The sequence below is a fragment of the Amblyomma maculatum genome, chromosome 8, assembly GCF_055883805.1.
Source record: "Amblyomma maculatum isolate TAMU_Amacu chromosome 8, ASM5588380v1, whole genome shotgun sequence".
NCBI classification, from domain to species: Eukaryota; Metazoa; Arthropoda; class Arachnida; order Ixodida; family Ixodidae; genus Amblyomma; species Amblyomma maculatum.
The window spans coordinates 31088746-31109032 of record NC_139351.1 but is presented as its reverse complement, the minus strand read 5'-3'; the positions used below and the strand labels follow the sequence as shown (position 1 = coordinate 31109032).

Here is a 20287-nt window from a genome sequence, read left to right as displayed (position 1 = left end):
TAGCGCTCTTACCACCTTTGCCCTTGTGCGAAGCCTCACGGCTTTTACAAACCATCCCAATCTACCTTGCTTGCATACACGGTGCTTGCATACACGGTGCTTGCATACATGCTTGCAGTTGGCTACCTTTGCCTTGCCTTGACTTTGACCAGACACACGCGCTGGCTTTCAAATTCGAGCAGCACCTTTTCGACTTTTTCAAGCATTTCAAGTTGCAGATAAGCTTCGGTGGCTTCGTCCGATGTCTTCGAACGTTGTCGACGAACATTCAGAAATGGATAACCTGTTGGCAGTGTTCCGGAAACAGTGTGCCCTGGCCGAAGAAGCCGTGGAAAAGTACGCAACACGCTCGGTGAAGGTGTGCGAAGGTGAGGCAGGCGCGTTAAATGATTTCGTTGCTGCTTCAAGCACATCTCTTGCATTTCTTTCTCACGATGTAAGGAGCTGTGCGCATAAAAAACCGGTGTGATGAGCCGTCATTTCTTCGGTTGGTGTATAACAGTAGAATGGTTCCAGTGACGGTTATCATCTAGTTGCAGGAGACAACGCCAAAACATTTGTGTGGCGTCGTTCTACATTGAAATAAGTGATGAAAATGTAGCTGTTAGTTTTAGCTGAGAGCAGGCCGATAGCACCGCTCTTTCATAAAAAACGTAATTCTTATGAGGGACGGACTAAAGTGCGTGAAAGAATTTTTTCTTTGGCCCGGCAAATTTTTAGCCATTGCTCGCCTCCTAGGCGTTTCTTTGAGGTTACATTGCGCAAACACGGGCCACCATCGCTAACTTTTTTGGAGTGGCAGACGCAGTGATGTAGTGCTTCTCTTATAGCTCGCTGTTGTTTGTGCACGGCATGTGAATGTCAGCTGGGGAAGAGCTGTTTGGTAGTAAGAAAACAGCACTGCAAAATAGGACAGGATAAAAAATGGTTAAGTGGTGACAATGTCATGAGTGTTGCAGCAGTGACGGAAAGGCTTTCAAAGGTAACTTACGTTGTCCGGTTGATGACTGGGGTAGGTACATACATGGACGTAAAAGGCTGTAAAGCCCAAAACAAATAACACAGCTGTTCAGACATGAATGGGACAACAGTGTGTTATCTGACTTCTCATGGCTGAACACCATTTTTTTTTCTAGTTGCGTACCGATTGGCTGCCATCGGTAAGGTTAATTATAATTGCTATTGTGAGCTAAAAGAGATGTTTCGCATACAAGCTAACTAGCATGAACAAACAAGGATGAAACATACTAGACAGTGTAATGTGGGGCTTGGGAAACTTCAAGAGGGTGTGCTATCTGGCTAAAAGACAGGCAGCACTCAAGTCTTTTCATTCATCTTGCTTTCATTTGCCTTGTTTCATGTCCCTTTTCTATTGCTTGTGATAGTGCATCATCGGGTGGCACCCACATACCCACATGCAACTGTGGCACGAATTTTAACTATGAAGGGGGAGGGTCACCTTTTTCGCTGACGATAGTACAGGTGAGCATGGCCTCGCCAACCATGGAGGCGGAGACAACAGGAATGAACAGAACAATCATTGCACCTTCAAAAGATTACATTATACAAGTGTAAAGGAGTGCAAAAGTATTTGTTCTGAAGCTGCATTTCTTGAGTCAGTTGGCAGATGCATAGGGAAGGTTCTATAGCGCAGGTGAGGTTTTGCCTAATGAGGGCATATGAATAGTTATGGTCAAATGTGTCCTTTACAGATTGCTGTACCTGCCTTTTGGAATGAATTTCTCCAGCATAGGGCAATAAGATTCAGTAAAACGTGGTAGCAAGCTGGGATGGTGCAAAAAATGCGTAGTCACTTTGAGCGTAGTTTCTGTATGCTGCAACAGTTAATAGCAGAAAGAACGTTTAGCTGGGGACACTTGCTGCAACAGCACTTGCTCGAGCGGCTCAAGAGTGTATGTGTGCTTTTGTTTGGTTCATTGGTACTCAGTAGATGCGGTGCCTCAGATTCTTGGCCGAACCTAGCAGAATAATGAGAAGAAGAAAGTGTTCACTGAGTCAGCTGTTCATTGATGCTAATGTATGATGCGCCACTTGTGGCCTGAAATAGTAAGGATAGTTGTAGATAGATTAGCTGTTCCCAGCCTCAGAGTGTATCGTGCTACTTGAGGCACTATTTAGGAATAATGCATAGAATCATTTTCAGTGGCCAGTTTTTATTAATGACATTTCATAATTCAAATTCAAAAGTTATTTTAGCATGGTTTGCAGAGGTGTTATCCAGGCCCAGTGCTGAAGCAGCTCCAGCTTACTGCACATGACATGTTGTCAAGCATATGGCAGTTATGCATTTGCCATACAGAAGAAGCTGAACGTGATGGAATTTTATGTTGTAAGGTTGAAACAAGCAGCCGGGATAAATGGAAACAGTTGTTGGTGCTGTTTGGTTTAGTTTTTGAGGGGAGAAGTGGTGACCTATGTCCCAGCCCATCTGTATGTATAGCAGAACAAAGATGTGCGCTGAAAACAGGAAAGAAACATGTATGTACATTCTCAAGAAGGTGAAAACTTATCATCCTGTCATTGTAAATATGTTTTATGGAACACCAAACAAGCAGGTCAGCACTAAGGTTATTTGGCTGCTCAACTGCTCAATCCAACTCCTTCAGTGCCAGTGCAGCCAGATTAGCCGTGACTCATGCCAGTCATGTCCTATGGGTGCTGAAGGTTTCAGTAATGTTTTTCTTGCCAGTCTTTTCCTTAGTGTTGTAAATATCGCTCATTGCACTGTTTTCAATGCAGCTCTCAAGCAGCACCTCAAGAGTGAGTCTGAGCAGTGTGACCAAATCAAGCAGAGGCTGGCGGAAGTTGAGGTTGAGTGCAAGCTCAAGAAGGATGCATGTGCCAGGCGCAAGGAACACCTGGAGGCTACCCAGCAGGAGATTCAGAGCTGTGTGCAGGAACTGGAAAACCTGAAGGTCAAAGACAACTCGGCTGTCGCCGCACTGAAGGAGTTCGACAAGGAGGCCTACGACAGCAGCGTGAAGACATTGAGGTTAGCATCAGATTGAAATTTCTTGCAAAATGCAGAACATGTCATGAGATTATGGTGGAAACGATAAGATCTTGCCTCGTATAGTACAGGTTGAGCACTACAATATCCACAAAGTGAGGATTTATAATTTTAATTTGACCCTGAAAATCGCAGTGACCTCTTGTGGCAAAATGCTGTCTGTAGTACCCCACATGACCACATTTTGGAAAAATTTCCTGATATCACTAATTTTTTTTAAGTGCACAGTGTTCTTTATTCGCGTCAGATTGAAATGGTTGCAAAGCATGGATGCAAAACATGTCCGCAGGCCTTGTGTCATTCAGTAAAGAGTTAGAAGTAAAATAATGATTGTATGAGGTAGAGAATGGCAAAATGTCATTGCACACCAAATTTGGTGGATGTGGAATAAGTAGTTAAATAATTAGAGGCAAAAAGGTCAATTATATGTTGAAATAGCCTTGGACGTGCACATACCGTAGTGTATGGACGGGCAAATCGGTAGTGATGTTGGAATTGTGCAGAAGTCATCGAAATTGTGGCAAGAAAACCACAAAAAAAAAGACAGATAAAGAGTTGGAATAGATTAAAAAGTGATCAGTTAGCTATAAATTAATGAATAAACGATAATTAGGACAAAGTTTCCCGAAAATCATGTAAAAAAAAAAAAAAAAAGACTATGCCCATGAGGCGGTCACCATGGCAACCACGGTGACCGCCGCTGCTGACGTCATTGTCCATCCTAGTAATAGTGTGACATCATGGGAGAGGGTGGCAGCGTGATGACGTCGTGACGAGAGAGCGGTGGCCCAGTGAGGAAAAAAAAAACCCTAAAAAGCTTTCGCGTGTCGCTACCACTTTACGTGCTTCCGGCTTGTGTCGGAATGTCACGTGGTTATGACAACGCTGCACGATAGGAGTGACACTGTACCACCAATCCCACACTTGGATGAGCACTGCAACAGACACGCGACAGGAGCAAGGGCGTACCTTCCAATCTCACATTTCCATGAGAAAGTCTGACAGATACTGCGCCTTCCTTTCCTGTGAATCAATTATAATTATATATAGCACTCTAACAAATACGCGCCAAGGAAAGGAAATTTCTAGCAAAATTAGCAATGTACTATGTGCAGCAACAAAACTCAGGCTTTCGCATTTGTCAAGTGCAGATCCTGCAGTGCTCTCGGGATTTTATATTTTGAGGAGTGCTATTTTGCGTTCTCTCTAGTGTGCCCTTCAGTAATAACCACCCTTCCGTTTGCATCGCCTACGATGACTGTTTAGCATTTTTCACTAAATATTGGGGACGGCATAAAGTTAGGTGGGCGGATGAGATTAAGAAATTCGAAGGGATCCAGTGGATGCAGCTAGCATAGGACAGGGTTAATTAGAAGAAAATGGGAGAGGCCTTCGCTCTGTAGTGGGCATAGTCCGGCGGATGAGAAAGGATGACCACATCCCACTAAAACTTTAGTTGATGAGGCGTGCGTTTCTTGCTGTAACAGCCTTGAGTGTGGAAACTAAAATGGACGCTGCTCATTACCCTCACTGTCGCAGTTTGTGGTGCTCACCTTGGCAGCCTCCGAAGATGCTGTGCACTAATGTACATCTTGTCCTGCTCTTTCTTTTAATGAGTTCCCTAATGATGCCGACGCTCTCAGCAAAGTTGACTTGCAGAGCACCAATTTTTAGACACAGTTAGTGGCTATGTCGTGCGTGCAGAGCTAAGTGATGAAAGTGCGACTCCTTTCTGTAAATTTCAGAAAAGCTTGCTTCTGGACATTGAGAAACAAAAAGCCCAGTGCAAAATTAAACTATTTCGAAACGTAACAAAAATTATTTCTGTGTCAAGTATATTTCATTCTCGTCCTTTTGGCATCTGTTTTGGATAATACGATTTTCAGATTGTATGTTTTAATTTTAAAAGCCCATGAGAATCGTATCAATGAGGTTCCATTTTAGCTGGATGCAGTTAGGAAGCTTGCAGCTGATGGTTACAGCTGGCGTTGGACAGGGTTGATGAGAGAGATGTGGGAGAGGCCTCTGTTCTACTGTGGATATGGCTGGGCTTATGATAGGGATCGTAATTCTTGTTCCTTCATGTACATGCATTAAACTAGAGGGCTCTCTGGACTATGCAGCCTCATTTAGTCTTGCGTGACTAATTATCAGTACATGCGCATGGACTCTTCATGTAAGAAATGCCTTGGGGCCAATGGAATTTGCTTGGTCACTTATCCATTCACTCATTCAAGCACGTGTCCAGGGAACACTGCGAAGGAAAGCAGCGGTGAGTAAAATGCTCAACTAATGCTTCTTCTTCATGCCACAAGAAAGAAAGAAGAATGGTGCGACCAGTGCAAGCAGCACCAGCTCTCTTCTCAGCAAAGCTGTAAGGCCAGGAACTGAAATGTGTCTTGTTTCAAAAGTGCCAGCGTAGAGGGTTGGGCTTCCTGTCGACACGAGCTCTGGTTCCAGTGGGGGAACCTGATAACTGAAGAAATGAAGCTGTGCACTTTCTCTTTCACTAGAAGAAAGGCCATGCACCAATTTCATGCAAGATGCCATGGACATTGCCTGACATGCGGGTATGTGGATGTCTGGTTACTTTCTGATACACTGTGGCAACTTTGCAAGTGCTGTAAGGTGCAGTAAAGAAAATAGACATGATGGAGCAAAATCAACATAGCTCTGCAGAAGAGGCACATGATTTACATGAGGCATGCATTGGAGACAGCCTTTGGCTCTCTTGAAGGCAGACCAAGCAGTGCGTGTCTTTGTGGTCTTAGACCCTGTGGCACTCTCTTTTGTACAGAAAGAGCAACCTGACCCGTCTGCTGGACAAACTGCCTTTGCACAATGAAAAAAGGCAGTGTTGCCCAAAGGTGCAGCGGTGGCGTAGTGGTAAAGCATCCATTTCACGTGCAAGAGGACAGTGGTTCGAATCTCGGTGTCGCACAATTCTCCACCGGATTTAAAAAAATATATATACCGCGTGTCGATGGAATCGCATAAAACAGGTTTGGGTTGCGACCAGATGCCGGTGAACACCTCCGGCAACGCACTCCCTCACCAGAACAGGATTTGGCCACCCTGGTGCAGTAATTTGCCACAACTTCCATCCCATGATTAGTCCTAAAAAATCCTGGCCTTCAGTCACCAGCATCTGTGGAGCAACTGACCATGGTGGCGGTCAGACTTGGGATGCAGCGACTTGTGACGCAGCGGGGGATGCTAAGAATTTCTGGCTTCGAAGACAGGCTGCCGTTGTAAAAATTGACCCTGGACATGTTTAATGCTGGAACCCTAGCTAGTGAGGATAGTTTAGCAGTGCTGTTAGAGGAACTAGAGGGTATGCAATAGAATATCATAAGGCTTAGTGAGCTGAGGAGGCCAAATGAGGCATATACAGCACTGAAGGGTGGGCATGTGCTGTGTTATAGAGGTTTACCGGAGAGACGAGAACTAGTAGTAGGTTTCCTTATCAATAAGGACATAGCTGGTAGTATAGATGCATTCTATGCATTAATGAGAGGGTAGCTGGCATCACAATATTAAGCTAAATAAGCAGTATAAGCTGAAGGTTATACAAGCATACGCACCTGAATGTAGTTATGATGACCAGGCAATGGGGAAAGTAAAAACCCATTATACTGTACTGATGGGCGACTTCAATGCCAAGGTAGGTAGAAAGCAAGCTGGAGACCATGCAGTGGCAACTATGGCATTAGATTAAGAAATAACAGGGGGGAGTTACTAGTTGAGTATGCTGAACTTAATAACTTACGAATCATGAATACCTTCTTCAGCAAACGGAAGAACCGAAAGTGGACATGGAGAAGCCCTAACGGGGAGATTAAAAATAATTGATTTCATACTGTGTTCTAAACCCGGAATTATGGAGGATGTAGAGGTAATCGGAAAGATGCGATGCAGTGACCACAAGATGGCAAGGTCTCAAATTAATCTGAATCTGGAGAGGGAGCGAAACAGATTAGTGAGAAAGAAGTCCATCAGTAAATTAATGGTAACGGGAAAAATAGAAGAATTCAGGCTCTCGCTGCAGAATAGATACTCAATGCTCACCGAGGAAGACAACCTTAGCCTAGAAGCAATGAACAATAATTTCAGAAATATCATTACTGAGTGCGCGGTAGATGTAGGCGGTAGAATTGTTGGAGAGGATAGCGGTAAACTGTCCAAGGAGATGAAAGATTTTATTAAGAAGTGCTAAAGTATGAAAGTCTCCAACCTGACAAACCGGATAAAACTGCCAGAGATATCAAAGCAAATAAATAGGCGCAAGATGGCCAACATCAGGAAGTATAACATGGGGAAAATTGAGCATGCTCTAAAGAACGGTCATAGCCTGAAAGCGGTAAAGAGGAATTTAGGCAAAAATCAGATGTATGCACTGAGGGACAAGGCGGGCAATGTCATCACTAACATGGACAAGATAATCAAGGTAGCCGAGGAGTTCTATACACACCTCTACAGTAGCCATAGTAGTCAGGACAAGAATGAAATTGGCTGTAATGAAGAGCGATCAGACGTTCTGCCAGTAACAAAGAACAATTTTAAGAAATGCTTAGAAGCTATGAAAAGGGGTAAGCAGCTGGGGAGGATCAGGTAACTACAGATTTATTGAAGGACGAAGGGGATATCATGCTAGAAAAACTGGCCACCCTGTATACGCAATGCCTGGTGTCATCGACGGTACCGGAACCATGGAAGAATGCAAACGTTATCCTCATTCATAAGACAGGAGACCATAAGGACCTTAAAAATTACAGACCAATCAGCTTACTGTCTGTTACGTATAAGGTATTTACTAAGGTAATCGCTAATGGAATCAGGACAACCTTAGAATGCAATCAAGCAAAGGATCAAGTAGGTTTTTGGAAACTGTACTCTACTATCGATCATATCCATACCATCAATCAGGTGATAGAAGAATGCTCAGAATATTACCAGCCCTTATACATAGCATCCATTCACTACGAAAAAGCATTTAATTCGGTCGAAACCTCAGCGATGATGCAGACATTTCGAAATCAGGGTGTAGACAAGCCGTACGTGAAAGTGCTGGAAGATAGCTATAGCGGCTGCAGAGCAACCATAGTTCTGCATAAAGAAAATGATGAAATTCCAATTAAGAAAGCTGTTAGGCAAGGAGACAATCTCCCCACTGCTATTTACAGCTTCAAAGGCATGGAATGGGAACAGTTAGGCATCAGGATCGAGGGAGAATATCTCAGTAATCTACGATTCGCTGATGACATTGCCTTCTTAAGTAACTCAGGAGACCAACTACAACTAATGATAAATGATCTAGACAGGAGAAGCAGAAAGGTAGGCCTAAATATTAATATGCAGAAGACTGAGGTAATGCTGAACAGCCTGAGAAAGGAACAGCAGTTTAAAATAGGTAGTGAAGCATTGGAAGTGGTAAACGAATGTCTACTTAGGGCAGGTAGTGACCGCAGATCCAGCCCACGAAAGGGAAATAACTAGGAGTATAAGATTGGGATGGAGCGCATTTAGAAGGTACTCAAACTCATGTTTGAGTACCTGTTTGAGTACAAGTAGCTTACCAGTATCACTCAAGAGGAAAGTGTAGAACAGTTGCATCCTACTGATACTAACCTATGGGACTGAAACATGGAGGTTAACGAAAAAGAGTTCTACTTAAGTTAAGGACTACGCAGAGGGCCATGGAACGGAAAATGTAGGTGTAACGCTGAGAGAGAGGAAGCGTTCAGAGTGGGTCAGGGAAATAACTCAAGTTACTGATATTCTAGTCGAAATTAAGAAAAAGAAATGGGCATGAGCTGGACATGTAGTTCGAAGAGAGGATAACTGATGGTCTCCAAGAGTAACCAGTTGGATTCCGAGGGAAGGTAAGCACAGCAGGGGTTGGCAGAAAATTAGGTGGGTGGATGAGATAAGAAATTCGCAGGGGTCAAGTGGAGGCAGATAGCTCAAGAGCAGGTTAATGGGAGAGGCCTTCGCTCTGCAGTGGGCATAGTCCAGCTGATGACGATGATGATGTCCACTACAATGGTGAAACACTCACGTAGCTCCTTGAACTGGCGATCGGCATTCACAGTTTGCATTTGGTCCAGTTAGCCTAGTTGTACGCGTTTTCTTTTTTTCTTGTGGCCCATGATGCTTGTTTATTGCAAGCAGCTGCAGGCCCCGGGATTCCTGGTAACTAAAAAGCTTCATATTTTTTTATCGTTAATTACATTAAATCACCTATAGAATCATCACCATAAGGTGTATGTGGATTATGTCCAGAGGGTAAAGGCATCCCTAAAAAGAGGAAAGTTGAGCCAGTTTCAGAGCACTGATCTGATGCAGCTGCTGATGCTCCCGATAGATGTAGAACTTCCGTCAGCGTCCCCAGCTGCTCTAAAATGCTTCAAGACATTCTGGGTTATCTCATAACTAAGGGAATCTTCATATACAGCCATGATTTTCTTGGTCAGCATACAGCATACTTTGTACCTTTGCTATATAGGAACAGGAAGTGTTGAAGGCTGTGTTATAGAGACTGCACTCTGTATGCATTTCTCACTCTTCAGCGCTGCTCGATTCAGCCGTAGTTCTCTGCATCATCAGCACTGGTTAATGGTGTTCTGCACCAAAGCGCTTGATCCACGGCATCCCCTGCACCACCATTGGCGATTTGATTTAGGTACAGTCATGGTGCTGCTGTGGTGCACAGAACCTCGGAGAAGGAAGTGCAGAAAAGTTGTGTGTTAGCATATGAATCGCTTGTGAACATCGATGGTCAACTTAAGGTGGGAGGCCACACTTCAGGAAAACATTTTGATATCAAACACAAAGAAGAAATTATAGTAGTCTATATTAACCGTAAAATTTCTAGCAAGCGTCCCCCCTCCCCTCTCACGTGCTTAAATTACCAGAAAAAGGACTTTCCTGGAATGTGACCAAAATTTAAGATGATAACAAAGTTTTTTGCAAAAAAAAAATTGAACACAATGCATATGGATTTAAAATTGTATTTATCTCTGATCAGGCCGTTCGGACTGAGAAGTGTGCATTGAGACATCGGTGAGCTGCTACACACTGTGTTCTCGCTGCGACGCTGCCGCCAACATTTTTGGGTGCCGTTTTTGTTGGTGATGTTTCTTAAAGTTGAGATTGAATTGGATTCTGGACTCGATGCGGCTAGCTGTGCTGCTTGGGTAGCCTAGGTTAAAGCCCCTTCATAACGTTTGCTGCCGACCAGCAAACAGAGGTGTGCTTTAGCCTGGGTGAGGTGCATGCCAGAGCAGGCAGGTATGGCACAGATGAGAAAAGTGTGCTTCCCCGGAATGGCGCAGAAATGTGAAATTAGCACTGAAGTTAGGGGGAAGTGGGGGGCGCTTGCATGTGCTGCTCGAAATTTTACGAAAAGACGGCTTTTTTGTATTCTAATCAGGGAGTTCAATTATACAATTTTTTTGTCTTTATTATTTAAAAATGTACTAAATGTGCAGCCTGCGCCAGCAATCATAACTCTTATCTACCTCGCCATGACGAGAATTGATTTTGCAGTTGTATGCAGAGAAATGTCAGCTATGCAATGAACCAGAATAACAATACCATCAATTGTCGTTTTTTTAATGACATCATTACTAAAAACAGTGGTTTTCAATAAAGAATGTTGTTAATACCATTGCAACAATAATAAAAGTTATCGTAAATTTTATTTTCCGTGGTTTATTGCACAGGCCAACACATGAAGAATATGTTTGCAAAGGTTTATCACAGTATCTATTCAGGGAAAGAAGTTACGAATGTTCGTGTCAGCCGAAATGGCAGAAAACTTACATTTTTTTAGAAAAAGAACAAAGATTTCATATGGTTACATATGTCACAAAGCGTTGTTCAGGGGGTTAAAATCGCTACATTTATAGTTCAGGTCCTCCTTACCTAGTCTCCTCTTTACTTTTTTTTTGCCCGTGCATCTGCTCGCTTTTTTTTCCTTGCGTTTCTTGTGCCATCGATGTAGTAATGGGGAGATTTTTATCCGCTGTTGATAACCTGTCAAAAAAGCTTGCTAGCTAGTTTTCACCTTTCCTATATAGTTAAAGCACATAAGCAACTAGGTAGAACCTTGGAAGTACATGAGGCTCCGAACAGGTAGTCTGCAGGTTCTTCAATTCGCGCGAGAACGCTCAAGTGTACACCACCTACAAAGTGTAAAGGTCACTTGTCCCTCTTTTGAACATTTTTGTTGTTAAATGAAAACAGAACTAGTGCATGAAAACAAGTATGATTATGAACTTAATATTAAGAAGCAAGAAAAAAGCAAGACCGCTAGAACCATTAAGTATTTTTTGGTAAGGGGAAACTGAACCTGTTAGTTTTGGTTTACTAATATATACGAGGGGTTGCAAATCTGGCTATCTTTGGAATGATTTTTGGTCAAAAGCATAATTTTACGCCTAGCATTTAGTATAAATTGATGGAATAAATAAAACCAAAATCAAGCCACACGTTCTTCAGTTTGCACGGAAAGACTCCAGCAACCTGCATGGTTAAAATATTAAAGGCCCACTGTCCACCCTCCGGTCGAAAATATTTTCTTCCCCGGTGACTGTGAAACTTCGCCCCCAGAACGCATGGCCGCAAAATGTTATTGAAAAGAGTAACTAATAGCGCAGTTACAGCCACCGCAATCACCCGATTTGTCGTGCTTCTCTCCTTCCGTTCCCTCTCAAAGGTTTTTCACTCTCCTGCCCAAGGTCGTCTAGCCTCCGCAAGACAAATTCCCCTTCCTCTTCTGCGTTTGGCGGGAGGTGGAGCGTGGCACTCCGCCTGTGCGAAAAAAAACAAGAAAAAAAAAACGGGCCTCTGGATTCAGTTGGGCCGTGGCGAGGGAAAAGCGCACAGCGAGCAATAGACACCCATCCTTCACCCTCAGACAGCGAGACGGACCAATGGACGTCGTTTTCAGGAAATACGTCATTGCTGCGGCTAGACGGGCCAGCGCAGGGAACAGGGAAGCTGGCTTCCCGAAGGAGAGCATGAGAGAGCTTTGATTTGTATTTTCGTTGCTTTGCGGCGCGCGTGTCACTGTAGCATTTTGCTCAGACTATCTCCGGTACGGTACCTAATCGAAACACTGGGCTCCTTCGCCTAAAGCTAAAAGGTCCTTCCCTGGACAGTGGCCCTTTAAGCGTCACTCTTGTGAGCCTTTTTGTTGTTAAATGGAAACACAATCACACATGCTTGGAAACAATGTGATTGAAAATTGAACTCCAAGAAGCAAGAAAAAGCAAAGCCGTGGAAAAGGGAAATATATTTTGGCATGTGGAAATCGAAACACTTAACTTTGATTTTATAACATTGACATGGAGTTAAAAACTTAGCTGTATCTTTGTAACGGGTTTAGTTAGAAGCATAATTTTTGCTAATCATTCAAAAATGAAATTGATTTTTTTTCAAAAAAAAGTTTTCAAAGCGGCCTTCTACCTTAAGGAGTCTGCCCCATGGTCAATGGATCCTCCATTATTCTTCGTGAAAATGGCAGGTTTCTCAAACGTCTCTCCTGACAATCTGAAAGCCTCCTGAATTCAAAGCTGAGATCTACAATGCTTTCGGTTGCAATCTGTCCAAACCCGCTGCGTTGCTGCAAAAGAAAGCACGGCTTCAGCTTCCTCATCCTCACTGTCGAAGGACTACATAAAAATGACGGGCGACATTGTCATCCATGGTCTCATGAGGCATGAAGAAGGACGCTCTGTGATAACTGACAGCACAAAGCGAATGAAATTGTTCAGATGACAAGGCCTGCATGTGCATGCGTGCTTGATTAAAAGGTGCTGCACTTGTGATGTGTGGCGTTGCTGACTCGCTGTACCTTACAGCAGCATAGAGCAGCCCCTTCCTGGTTTAATTATGCAGGCAATATTATACTGTTAGTAGATAGCCAAGATTTGCAAACTCTGGTTAATTCTTGTGGAGACGAAGGGGATGCTCTAGGCTTCAATATTAGCGCAATTAAGTCGCATTTGACAATTGTAAAAAATTAAACCAATCAAGCGCTTACAATACAAGGCCATGAAATATCCAGAGTGACAGAATGTAATTATCTCAGGATATGAGTAAGCAAAGGACTGACATACATGGAAAAGCAGGAACAGTGTGTTTGGGCAATAGGGCAGAGTTGCCGAGATAATAAAAACAGGGCTTTGGGGGAGTACAATAGGAATGAGATACAGAGGGGTATATTTGGAAAGGGATAATGGTGCTGGGCTTACTTTACTTTCAGGAATGCAGTTTCGTGCCTAAAGGCGGAAGTGCAGTTGTGATTAGAAATAAATCGGAGAGCTGTTAGATAATTACCACTAGGTGGCCATGGCAAAACCCCAAACGAGGCGGTACAGGGTGACATGGGCTAGGCATCATTCAAAACACAAAAAAGTTTCGGAAATTCTATGAAAAAGAAGCAGAGTGTAGAAATATACCAAAACTGGAAAAGACATATCAGGAAGGAATCAGTCTTTGATAACTCATAGATAGGCAGTGCCCTAATTTTGGTGCAAAAAAAAAAAAGCTTGCCAAAGTATCCTTTGGTGTTACAGTGTAACATTTCTGAAGGTGTGCCGGTCATAGAAAACATACCATAATGCTGCTGCCTGTGCACTGCTGCATAGGCTACATACCACCGAGGTGCACGCACCTTGCAAGCACAGTTCTTTCTTTCCTTTCCGCCATCACTAGTCCCTTTGTTCTACAAGCATCTCAGATTTCTGGTCAGGAATTTCTTCTTGAAAACGAGTTTCATTCGAAATGCCAGTAATATGGATGTTTGCAAAGCTCCCACTGCTGTGGCGATGACCGCGGCATGTCGGGGCTTCAATTTTTTCATGTTGACGACGCAGTCCAGAGAAATGGAGACTTCACTGATGAGGTGATCAACTCAGCTGTTAGCTGTGTTGACAGTGAAGATGAACAGGAACCCGTGGAAAGAAGACTTACAAGGATAGAGTCTCCCTCCGTGGCTTCGTCTTTGCTAAAGTTCTCCTACTTGCATATGTGCACTAGCTGGGCACCCTGTGTAGAAATGTGAATAAAATTTGCCGTGACCCAGTCAGAGTTAGCAGGTATGGATTTTCTCCTGCAAAAAAATCAGTGTAAGCTTCTCTCTTCTCATTAAATGCTCCAAAGTTGGTCATTAATTTTTTTTTCTGACAGGACCCGGTTAGTCACAATTATTGGTTACAGCAATGATATTTCTTTGGCGCTTCAGTATGGTTGTAAGTGGGTACGACTGTACCACCTTTCTGAGCACTCTAAGGCATTACCTTTTGTTCACAGTCGTCAGTTTTCTTGAAAAGATTAGATCATGAAGGATGCAATTTGTACTATAGGATGATGCACTGTATGCACTTGTGCTCTACACTTGACATCGTTCATCTCACCTGTTCAGACAGTTGCCCACACGTTGCACTCTGTACCTGCCTTTCCCAGTGTATGGCCGTGTGTAGACCTTCTTACCATGCCCTTTCTTTCCCCACTTTCCCTATTTCACATCTACCACCACAGGAACCAGAACAGGCTGGCATCAGAAATCATGAACCTGGAGCTGGAGCAGTGCCCAGAGACGGGGAACCTCAAAGCAGGTATGCTTGCTTTGCCGCATTGACGTCGATGGTCGAGAGTGGTTGTTTTGCTGCACATGAATGAAATTTTTTTAACAATAAATGCACCTTTTGCTACAACACAGACACTAGCTAAGCCTCTACCTACTCAAGGTTTATTCTAAAAGATCCTTTCAAATCATGTTTTTCCAACAAGCCCAGTCCCAAGCACTTCTTAGCAAAAATTCCATAGAGGTGTTCCCTCAGTGTCTATTGAGGAAACGCAATCAACAGTTTAACCGAGCTGTTGTAGCTTGCCCCTTGTTTAGATTTAGGAAAGCAGAAATGTGCTCACGATTTTTTTTCTCTCTCTCTCTCTAAACTTATTATTCCTCCGTAGCTTTGATTTTCATTCGAAATGCTTGTAGCACGACAAAGAAACGCAAAGGACAAGCAGAACGGGACAAGCGCTGCTCTCACCTTAACTTATTCACTAAAGAAACACACATATTTATGAAATTCTTCCCATGCGCAGAAGCCCGAACGCAGACACTCGTGCAAATGACATTTGAAAAGCCAAACACTTTCATCAGATAAGTCTGTCCAAAAAGCTATATTCACGTGAGAAACTCGCGCATTCCGACCCTTTCTTACTGGAATGTGAAAAACTTCAATTAATTTCCGTGCTAACGCGTCGTTGCTTCTTCCTAAAACCGTTGTCATTTTTAGGCATGGCGAACAATTCCCCGGCTTATTGCAAGATTTGCCGTAAACAACTAGATCTGTGCCGCTCCCGAGAGTGCTCACGAAGCCACTTATTCAGGCAACGCCCAGATTGCCCAGTGCATTGCCACATGACAGTGGTATCTGATACACAATGCCTACATTGCACCTTACATATCTGTGCTATCTGTGCTTATGTTTGGTTACACAACCCTTCTTTCTTTTTATTTCATTTACCTTTGGGCAAAGGCTTTTCAACTGGCATGGTGCCGAAAAAACAACAGGAACCTTGTATTTATTCGCCACTTTCTTCATGTTGTGGGCCACACGATGCGAGTACAGAACAACACGTGGCCTTTTGTTGATTTCCTTCTCTTTTTGTTCCTTTCTTGATGCCTGATTTGCAGAACTGTAGTGCTTGATTTTTGCAGCAAAGTTTCTGCAACCATAGATGGAACCTGGCTAATGGCAGCCTTGAGATCTGGGACTCAAAACTCCACTGAACAGCATGATAGGTTAGAGTTTTTAGACCTTCACATTTCATTTTTAGAGCAGCATGTTTGCTAAGGCTGTAAGCCTCGTGCAGAAAAAGAAATAATGCCGTATGATTCCACCCAGCCCAAGACGGTTAAAAGGGCTGTTGCAACCATGTGCTTGAGAGAAGCCATCAATAATTCATGCTATCATGCTGTTTGGTGGAGTTTTGAGTCCCAGATCTCAAGGCTGCTATCAGCCGGGTTCTCTCTTTTGCTTCTATCTATGGTTGCAGTAACTTTGCTGCAGAAATCAAGCACGACAGTTCTGCGAATCAGGCATCTAGAAAAGGACAAAAAGAAAAGGAAATCAACAAAAGGCAACAGATTGTTCCATACATCGTGTGGCCCACAACATGAAGAAAGTGGCAAATAAATACAAGGTTCCTGTTGTTTTTTCCGCACCATGCCAGTTGAAAAGCCTTTGCCCAAAGTTAAATGAAATAAAAAGAAAGAAGGGTTGCATAACCAAACATAAGCACAGATATGTAGAGTGTAATGTAGGCATTGTGTACCAGATACCACTGTCATGTGTCAAGGTCTACATTGGGCAATCCGGGTGTTGCCTGAATAAGTGGCTTCACGAGCATGAAAAATGCCTCGAGAATGGGAGCGGTACGAATCTAGTTATTCACTGCAAATCTTGCAATAAGCCGGGGAATTGTTCGTCATACCTAAAAATGACAACGGTTTTAGGAAGAAGCAATGACGCGTTAGCACGGGAATTGATTGAAGCTTTTCAGATTCGTAAGAAATGGGTGGAAGTGCGTTAGCAGCCCTTCGGTTATCTAGTGAATGTAGTTTTTTGGATAGACTTAGCTGATGGAAGTATTTGCAGGAGTGTCTGCATTTGGGTTTCTGTGCATGGGAAGAACTTCACAAATTTCTTCAGTGAATAAAATCAGTTGAGAGTAGCACTTCTCCCGTTCTGCTTATCCTTTGTTTCTTTGTCGTGCTACAAGCATTTCGAATGAAATTATGAATCAACGCGCCCAACAAAAAGTTTTATTGAATTTGATTTACAGTTCCTACTTTTCTCTGCCCGCTGTGTGAGCACAGTTAGCTGAATGATGAGTGTGTAACAGTTTAAAGTATTTTATGGGGGCCCACATCTTATAGGCATTCAGACCCTGTGCCATTCCTTCCTTTCGTGTCCTACAAATCCCCTTGAGGTTCGTTCTTCCTCCACAGCGGCTGGGAGAGCCGGCTTCCACGAGAGAAACATGCGAAGGCCATCAGTCTCCTCTCTCTTTACTCTCGCAATCAACTCTAGACCCCCGACACGCTTGTTCACATCTTTCCCTGGTCAGATACCTGCATGGCCATTTGTTTATTATGACTGTCTCCTTCGTGCTTTCGGACAGTGGAATTGTCCCCATGAGGTGATTTCGCTCTCCGCCGGCATAAAGAGATCTTGCTCATGGCAGTGTTAGAAATGGGATGTATTCCTTGTAGGCTGTCAACAGAAGTGCCAAGATCAGGAGGGCTGAGAGTGACAGAGGCGCTTGCCTCCCTTAGAGGGAAACAAAGGAGTAACTAAAGTTGAGCCCTATCAGTAGGTTAAGGCAGTCCAACAACAGAGATGCCACTATAGCCAGAAATGCAGATATACACTAGTACAAACCAAGAAAAGAAATGAAAGAAAAGTGGCCAGTTTTGCAGGTGGGCTGCATGCATCGACACCAAATTTTTGGTACAGGTCTAGGAGGGTACGCTATGCCGCCATTCACTTCAAAACAGCAATAACTAGTCGTTTTCAGTGTCGCAAGTTTGAATTGAAAGACTGGGAAAATTTTCAGTTCAGGCTTCTCAGCCGTAACAGCATTCCTTGCTGCTGGGCATGCTTCGGTATGCCTCTCAGAAAGAGCGATAAATTTATCCAGAGTCTGAAAATTCCGTGCTGCTGTCCCCAGTGCACAGTGACCGCATTTCTTCCGGCCACTGCGGGTAAAGAAGGGGCCTCTGGTGATGGGAGGGACACAAAAAGGAGAGGAGGTGACGGATTTGGATCAAGTGCGGTCTTCACAATCTCCTGTGCCCCTTGCTGACTGTATGATGAGCTGCGCAATCTTTGTGGCCCTTCATGTTTCCACATGAGCTGGTATCGTAGACGCCATAGTTTCTGTACTATAATTGTTTAATAATAATGATAATAATAATTGGTTCACAGGAAAGGAAAGGCACAATATCTGTCACACTTGTTCTGTGGACACTTGCACCGTGCCATAGTAGAGGGACGGAGGAAGGTGGAAATGAAAGTGGAAAGAGAGAAAGGGGTGCTGGTAGCGGAGGCAGAGTAATTTCGACCACCTTGGGATCGTTAACGTGCACTGACATCGCACAGCACACGGACGCTTCTTGAAACGCAGCCGCTGGCAGTTGGGATTGAACCCGGGAGCTCTGGCACAGTAGTCGGGTGTCTTACCACTCTACCACCGCAATATACAAGTGTTTAGAAAGCTAAAATTTTGTGTGGGCGGACCATTCACTGGTGTGAACAGTAAAGATTTTATTTTTTAAGATTATTTATCAGAACCAGAGAAGCCTAACAGTGCCTGCCAAAGAGAGAGAGAGACAAACATTTATTCGGAATAGGCGTCAAAATATTCAGCCCTAGGTGGGCAGCCTCCTCAGTCCAGGAAGCCGTGGACCCGAGCAATCTCCCGAGTCCGGTTGACCAGACTACGCTGATCTGAGTCTCCTACTGCTCTTCGGTTAAGTCCATGGTGGTTATAGTACCATTTGGTCCCTTGCATCCGCACACCTAGTAAAAAAAAGGTCCAGTGTGCCTGGCACATTTCACTCTCTGATTTATTAGCCATATCAGCTTTGATATGCAAGCGAAGGCTACTTGCTGCTGCTTGTTGGTGCTTGGATGGATTTTTGAGCACACGTGCAGAGCCTTGTTGAATGCCAGTAGTATATCAATAACTATGTGAACACATAAATGCAGAAGTAATGCCCAGGATGGTGTAGTCCTTCTTGAACAATGGTTGCTATGGCTGCAGAAATATGAGTGTTCACTGTAGCATTCAGCATCAGAGTAGTCCAGCATGCATAGGCACTGAAGACGGCCCGGCCTTTGGAGAAAGAATTTGAAATCACTAAAGAAAAAAAATGGACATGGGCTGCTTGTTTGCAGCTTTCAAGAGAAATGCCTGTGCAGAATAAAAGGACCAAAATTTTAACTGCTTGTTGTTAGAAGTCATGTTTGCCAGTTATATACCCTGTGCTGAAATTTGACCCTGTGAAGTTATGCATCAGGGTCTGTATTCCGAGTTTGTGTCATTTTCAGAAGTGTCGTCACCTCACTGACCTGGAGTCATATGACTGGTGGAAACACCGGAATCAGATATCAGTTACACTTTTGGTTCCGGTGTTTCTACCATTCAGGTGACTCCAGGTCATGGAGATAATGTCACTTCTGAAAATGATGCAAACATGGACCCAGGCATGGACTCACTCTATCAGTCCTCCAGGTTATTACACATTATACATATAAGAAACCCTTTAACGCTCAGTGTCACGACGCATGCAGCGCAACCACTACTGGAGCTTGCATACCAAGTTGATAGCCTTTTTGGCAGCCCATGCTTTCTGCAGGAATGTTTGATGTCACTGCGAGTGAGCTGTGGAAAGGAAAAGGGGGCATATATATTCAACGAGCGAAAGAGTAAAACTTCGCAGAGAAGATGGAACGAAAGACGCACAAGCACAGAAGGCACGGCGTCTGTCATCCCGTCTTCTATGCACTGTTTCTCTTTTGCTTCAAATATACCAACTGGCCCGTCAAAGCATCTCACTTCAGTATAATCAACAGCTCCTAGTCTTTTTTTTAAATGACCTTCAAGAGAGGGCAATAAAAGGAATTTGTCTACTATCCCAGAGCCTCCAAATTCATTTTTGCATACACCTTCCATCAGCTGCACCAAGTGGACGCCCATTGCTTTGAATTGATGGCACGACAGACTTCTCGAATTTTAGCACCACTTACACCTGACTGTTGCATGCTGGTGCAGTGTCATGGTGTGGAGGCCTAATGGCTTCGGGGTTTTTTTTTGGTGCCTCCATAACTCGGGCAGTGAAGGGCTCAATGCGCACCTTTTTTGCCAGCTGTCCGCCACAGCGATGGGAAGTCCGAGCCCTTCTGCGTGCCGACCAGTGGCAGGGACCCGTGTGACATTGCGGACGAGCTGTGGAATATGCTGCCACTCTGACAGTGCCCTCAGAGAGAAGCTTTTCAGTGACTTTTGGTGCGTTTTCTGAGACTTTCCGGTTTCAACCTGGTGTACGCGTGTACTATGTGAATGCATTGTATATAAAGAGCACTGTTCGACTGTTTCTCAACCCTGCGAGATAAGCGATTTTGCATTGAGTCTTTCATATTGCAGCGTATGCACAGCCAAAACGTGTGCTCG

The 20287-nt window shown here is 43.9% G+C and overlaps 1 protein-coding gene across 1 annotated transcript; it reads left to right on the top strand.

The window, feature by feature from the left end:
- The first annotated feature begins 140 nt into the window (after positions 1-140).
- LOC146180846 (uncharacterized) lies at positions 141-20270 on the top strand. The gene is made up of 4 exons (XM_084576184.1): positions 141-368; positions 2761-3013; positions 14579-14655; positions 19983-20270. The coding sequence occupies exons 1-4, from the start codon at positions 242-244 to the stop codon at positions 20084-20086; spliced, it is 561 nt and encodes a 186-aa protein (XP_084432310.1). The 5' UTR covers positions 141-241; the 3' UTR covers positions 20087-20270.
- Positions 20271-20287: the final 17 nt, after the last annotated feature.